General features: G+C 33.1%; 2 protein-coding genes across 2 annotated transcripts; both read right to left on the bottom strand.

The window, feature by feature from the left end:
- LOC104718749 lies at positions 1,385-2,290 on the bottom strand. The gene is made up of 4 exons (XM_010436559.2): positions 2,215-2,290; positions 1,989-2,048; positions 1,804-1,890; positions 1,385-1,616 (listed from the first exon to the last, which is right to left on the bottom strand). Exons 1-4 carry the CDS (start codon positions 2,233-2,235, stop codon positions 1,398-1,400), a joined length of 387 nt encoding a protein of 128 aa, XP_010434861.1. The 5' UTR covers positions 2,236-2,290; the 3' UTR covers positions 1,385-1,397.
- Positions 5,066-5,563, bottom strand: LOC109128197 (protein RALF-like 28). Its single transcript, XM_019234174.1, has one exon. It carries the CDS (start codon positions 5,473-5,475, stop codon positions 5,179-5,181), a length of 297 nt encoding a protein of 98 aa, XP_019089719.1. The 5' UTR covers positions 5,476-5,563; the 3' UTR covers positions 5,066-5,178.

The raw sequence follows: 6,749 nt of genomic DNA, 5'->3' as shown, positions 1-6,749 counted from the left end.
TTTAGGGTTTAGAGTTTAGGATTTATGACTTATGTGGATTTAGGGTTTAAGATACAACGACAACATCAAATCCATATATTCATGGTTATGTGGATACCAATAAAATTTGGGGGTTCTAGAGATTTAGGGTTTAGGATACAACGACAATATCAAATCCATATATTCGTAGTCATGTGGATACCAATAGAATTTTTGGGTTATAGAGATTTATGGTTTATGATACAACGATAGTATCAAATCCATATATTTGTGGTCATGTAGATACCCATAGAATTTTTGGATTCTAGAGATTTAGGGTTTGATACCAATAGAACTTGTGGGTACTAGTAACACATGACCATAAATGTGGGTATTAACAACACATCAAAGTTTGTTATCAAATCCATAATACATGACCATAATTATGGTACTAGCAACACATCAACTCCATATATTCATAGTCATGTGGATACCAATTGAATTTGCGGGTTCTAGAGATTTAGGGTTTATGATACAACGACAACATCAAATCCATATATTCATGTTCATGTGGATACCAATAGAATTTTGGGGTACTGGTAACAAATCAAAATATTCTTAAAACTTATCCAAATAGATAACTATTTATGAATGCAATATTTTGTTAATCCATCATGCATCTAATTTAAGCTTAAAGTATGTGGACAAACAATATATTTCATATTGAAATTTTAGTTAAATAAATTCATTAATTTCTAAATTATTTAATTAATTTAGTTTGAACTTAGAAATTGTTGATTTGACTATGAACACCAATTCAATTGTATTTGATTTAGATTAGATTCATGATTTTTTTTTTTGTGGAAAGAAAAAATATTGAAAGGTGCAAAAAATACTTATTTACAAGTTGCTTAACTTTTTTTTGGTTTGTCAACAACTAAAGTTACTAAAATTAAAATTTAGTATGTTTATCACCAACTAAAGTTACTAAACTTAAAATTTAGTCATGAAAATGAAAAATAAATGTTAGAGAAAAAAAATTTTAAAAAGAAAGAGAAAAGTTAGAGAGAGAGATGAGAAGGAAAAAAAAAAAGTAGAAAGAGAAGGTTAGCTTAGTTAGAGGGTGTAAGTTGTAATTTGACATAAGAAAAGTATACGGATAGTAGAAAGTGGGTGTAAGTGTCAATACTTTAGTAGAAAGTGGGTGTAGGTGGAAAATTCCCAATAAAGTTCTATAAGATAGACACACCTGTTGAGAAAACTACAGGAAAATAAAGCTAACTGACAATTGATAGATGCCCGTAACCAGTCTTAGTTTTGTTGTCATAATAAGCTTTATTATCCGAGTTATCTATACGGTTAACCAACTGTTAAAAGTGAAACCCATTTCGAATTCACATCTGAAACTCATAAACACATGATTAAAAGTTGGAACACCTTTACTCTGGTTTCTTGGAGGCTTCTGGATTGTTGTCAGCATTTGAGTCATTGGTCTTCAAGGCTTCGTCTTTTGGTTTCTCAGTTTCACGAGGACTGGTCAAATTCTTCTCAGTATCCTCCTTCTCTGTGCCTTGGGCAGGTTTTTCTATGCCTATTGTCAGAGTTGAAACCTCATCCCTTGAGGCGTACCAAGAATAGCCACAGTCAACACACTCCAGCTAGATGCAAAACAGAAGCAGAACGTAATTATTAGGGTTCATGGATATGTATAGTAAGAAAATAAGATCATGCTATATGATCTCCCTGGCTTATATACAACAGACTACCATCTCTTTTCAGTTTAGGTTTACCAAATTGTATTTTATCCAAGGATATAGACTGCGTAATATGGAAAAGCATAAGAACCTGATAGCGATCTCCATGCCCAGCTTGGATGATATCCCGCAGCCCGACCGTCAATTGATTGCATCTCGAGCATCTTGCATCAGTCATCTGTGCCCAGAACAAACACATGATATTAGTCATAGACAATTCCTAATTAAAATCCAGCAAACCATTTAAAAGCTAAATTTTCAGAAAAAATAAAAGACCTGCATGCGATCCGCCTCATCAGGCTCCTTCTTTGTTGTTTCGTCAGCAGTTAGACCCTCCTGAATCCCAGAACAACTCACTTTTTAGTCATTTTAACATGCAAGATATACTCACTAATACTTTCTTACTATGGAACAGAGTAACAACATTCAGAAGAGATCTGAAATGAAATCTATGCCAGTGAAATTACTATTAAATACTTCGCAGAAGGCAATAGTCTGTAACCTTTAACTCAGTGGGTGACATGTTCAAAATCTTTGCAGGCTCTAACTCGCCATTGAGCAGTCGTCTAGCCAGCAGTGCAGTGTTCTGCAGACAACACAAATTGAAATTACTATTAAATACTTAGAAGAAACGCAAAAGCGATGTTTAATGCAAATTGAGAACCTCCACAAAGTCTCAAATATGAACAGACATATTACTGTTCGAATGAGGAGTCCAGTAATCAACCAATCATTACGTATTAAAATTTTACCATGTCATATTAAATTCATATATCAACATACATGTACAAATATTCCAGTACGGTCAGTTGGGGGAGAAAAAGTAATGAAATGGCATAAATGCAGATTCTAACCTTGAGATTGAAAACCAGTGTCCTCATCTTTTGGTTGTATTTCTGATAATCCGATGCAAGAGAAGCATGTGAAGCATTCTCAAGAGCACACACTGGAGGAACAGCAGCATCTGGCCAGAGAAATTTCTCATCCTGCCAATCAGTTTAAACAAAAGAGTTATTCCAGCATTACTGAATTCTTAAAATGTAATTTGGTCAAATTTGGTAGGAAAGAATGTGAAAGGTGACTGTATGAAGAGGGAGAATATTTAGGGTGATCAAAATGATTGAAACGTTTAGTTAATACCTTTCCATTTTCAGTCTTTGTATCTTTCTCATCATGTTCAAGATGGGATCCATTTGAACCCATCTTTGCGTCGTCACCGACTGGTTTGTTCTCAGGACTATAACATATGTGTTGGACTGCCTCCAGAAGCTTCTCCAAACACTTGGAACCCCAATATCACTGGTAAATCTGACATAGAAACCATACACTGACCAGCACCTACGGCCCCATCGGTACCACTACCGGCGACACTCACTGACCCCTCCTGGAATGCATGCGACCTGCCGACGCCCTCTGCCGTCATAATCTGATCCATGGTTTCACTAACAACTGGGCCTTTGCCCCTACCACGACCATGTCCGTGTCCACCACCACATCTGCTTCCATGACCACGACCAGCAGTAGCTCCACATCTAACCATTTGCACTACCAAGACAAAAGGCTAAACACACAATTCAAACCACAAACACAAACACACAACTTACCATGAAATCTCATTAAAATCTCGAAGAGGATATTCTAGGACTCTATGCCACACATAATCGACTAACTCACATAATCACTCAAAGGCATGCGAATCTGAAACATCAACAACGGAAACACAATGAATCCATACCTAAAACCGTAAGGGCTCTGATACCAAACAAAAACGACCCGGCCCATTTGTTTCTAATATAATATTTAACTGGTGATCCCATACTAAAATCGTAACAACATTCCCATCAAACAGCGAAAATAACCAACATTAAACCAACAATTATCCAATAAAAATTTTAATAACCAATAATAAATCAACCAACAATGTCATGAAGCATAAAACCAGCAACCTAGCAACATTTTAATGACTCAACTCTAGCAATCTAAAAGAAACCAGACAACACATCAACGAGCCACTAGAACATCCTCATCTTCATTGCCTTGATTCCACGATCACACTTTATCATTACCTGCACCGCAAACAACAATTGAGATGCATGAGTATTGTCCTAAACACTCAGTGAGGCAATCCTCCCATCTACTAGGCTATACATAAAAGCAATTGAGAATTCAATGTTCAACAAACAACAAACAATACAATCAAACCAGAAATATCAAGTATCAACGGTCTGCTGAAGGTTGGTGTCGACCGACACCCACCTGGTGTCGATCGACACTGCCACCTGGCTAAGGTGTTTGTCGATCGACACCCTCCCTCCTGGTGTCGAACGACACCTTCTCGACATTTCTCAAAAATTCTAGCTGTGTCGACTGACACCTCCACATGAGTGTTTGACACAAATGGATATTAGTTAGATTGTAATTTTACTCATAGTTATTTTATTTAAATTGATTTATTCTGCACGGGTTGTTACCTATATTTCTTTATAAATATCCTACAAATTTACAGACATTTTAATCTAGAAACACTTTTTGAACCTCACCTGTATTTGATATTTAAGGATAATTGTTTACAGATAAAGGTATAACCTCACCTTTATTTGAATTTTTTATTTTTTTGGTCTTATAATAGGGAAAATCCCATAAAAAACCACCAGGGTGGCAGTGACTTCCAGTGTAAACCTCCAAACTATTATACTCCCAACTAAAACCACCAAAGTGTCAAATTTATTAAATCAAACCTTCAATGTGGCATTCGGGTTCGCCGGTCCACATATATCATCGGAACAGTTAACTCCGTTAACAAAATAGTTCACCCCGTCAACTGAAAAATAACTCCATTTGTTTAATAACCCAGATGTGATTTTTAATATATTTTTCTACTAATAAAAACAATTAAAACAAAAATAAAACAAAAATGTCCAAAATCAAATCGATTTTGGGGTTAGGGTTAGTAAAAGAAAAAAAAAAGACTTACACGTTGTCTTTTTGTAGTGACTCGGAAGCATTTTGTATGAACATGGTTTATGTTTTATGGAGTGATTTATTTTTATTTGATTGTTTTATTTTGACTTCTTTTTTCCTTTGTAATGTTTTTACCTTTTTATAATTAATTATGACCTTTAAAATTCTAATAGAACGAACGGAGTTATTGTTCAATTGACGGAGTGAACTATTCTGTTAACGAAGTTAACTGTTCCGGTGATAAATATGGATCCACGAACACGAATGCCACATTGAAGATTTGATTTAATAAATTTGACACTTTGATGCTTTTAGTTAGGAGTATAATAGTTTGGAGGTTTAAACTGGAAGTCATTGCCATCTTGATGGTTTTTTTATGGAATTTTCCCTTTTATAATATATGAAATAAAGACATAGAGAATACATCAATACAAATTATGTATTCACTTGTAAAATATAATGGGAATAGATCTAGAATAGCTTTCTTTTAATTCATAGAGCATGGTTACATTATTATAAATTGACCATGTTCTTTTTTCTCTTTCTCTATATAGTTTTTAGGAACTGGTGGAGGTGAAGGTGGACCACGACATCTATGTGACTTATCACATCCTCGTTGGTACGGATTCGCCGGTTGATCGGGTGGACATTTGCCATGATCACATCCTGGTGGGCGATCGCCACGTCCTATCGCTGGATAGCCAATCACTTTCGCAGCTGCTACGTCTAGGTTACTTATACCAACAAATGCTATGAACATCGCCACGAGCATGAACCTTTTTGTTCCTTTCAAAATGCTCATGATGAGTTGTGCTTTTTCGTTTTTTTTCTTCTTATGTCTAAAGATGTGTTATGTGTATTTGTGTATTTGTGTATTTGTGTATTGAATAGCTAAGTTGTTTTCTGAGTGATAAAAAGAGTTTCACGTTGTGATATTTATAGTGAATAAAAAATTTGAAAGACAAATCCACACATATTAAAATAGTGATACAATAATAGGAAAGAAATAAAGAGAATTTGATTTGTATTCGTTTTTAAATCTATTGTGTCGTGACATTATTGGTTGGACTATTTTTTATTATTTTTGTTTCTTATGTGTTAAAGATATTAGATATGTATTCGTGTATCAAATAGCTAGCAGTGGTTTCTATGAGTGATTAACAGGGTTTCACTTTGTGATGTGAATGAATGTTTTGAAAACAAATCCATACATATCAAAATAGTGATACAACTAATTAGGACACATGCTAGAGTATGGATTTTGAAATTCCTTTTATTTATATTATAATTTTAGAATAAAATATAATTTATAAGATTATTTTTAAAATTTTTTGGATAAAACATTATGAAAAAAAATCATATGCTAAATATGATTGCTTGGAAAAACACCTATTTTGTAAGTTTTATACTGTTAATTTTGTAATTTTATGTATGAGAATTGGTTATGTTTGTTTTTATTTTAATTTATGAACATGTTTGGTGAAAGTTTTTTAATATGACTCATACTTAGGTAAGATTTTATTTTCAACTACACAATAAGATCTTGGAAATCCCGATTAAGTGTGATAAATTGTTAATATTTTATTATTTTTTATGTCTAACAATATATATTTTGTAACGATACATGGAATACTAAAGATTTTATTTTGAAAATTGTATAAATCACTGAAATAATTTTTTTAAGAGAATTTTTTGGGATATTCTTAAGTGTATTTCATATAGCCCACAGATTGACCAAATAATCTATAACTTTTTTTTGTAACCACCATATACTTAATTTATAACCTATTTTGTAACCAACTTAGAAAAAGTATATAGTCTACAAAAAAATGTGGTGTACTTCCGCTTTATTATATAGGAGATATTATAAAAGAAATTTAGAAAATTTAATTTATATCAATTTTTAAATCAATGGTGTCGTGAGAATATCGGTTGGTCTATTTTATATTTTTATATTTTACTTAGAAGGAAATTAAAGAAGGAATGATTTAAAAACTTGACAAGTAGAAAATATACAGATTTTTATTACCAATATTATTCTACTTCTATATACATAATATTACGTGTCCGATTTTT

Source organism: Camelina sativa, chromosome 2, assembly GCF_000633955.1.
Source record: "Camelina sativa cultivar DH55 chromosome 2, Cs, whole genome shotgun sequence".
Lineage (NCBI taxonomy): Eukaryota > Viridiplantae > Streptophyta > Magnoliopsida > Brassicales > Brassicaceae > Camelina > Camelina sativa.
This window is presented reverse-complemented; position numbering and strand designations above follow the sequence as displayed.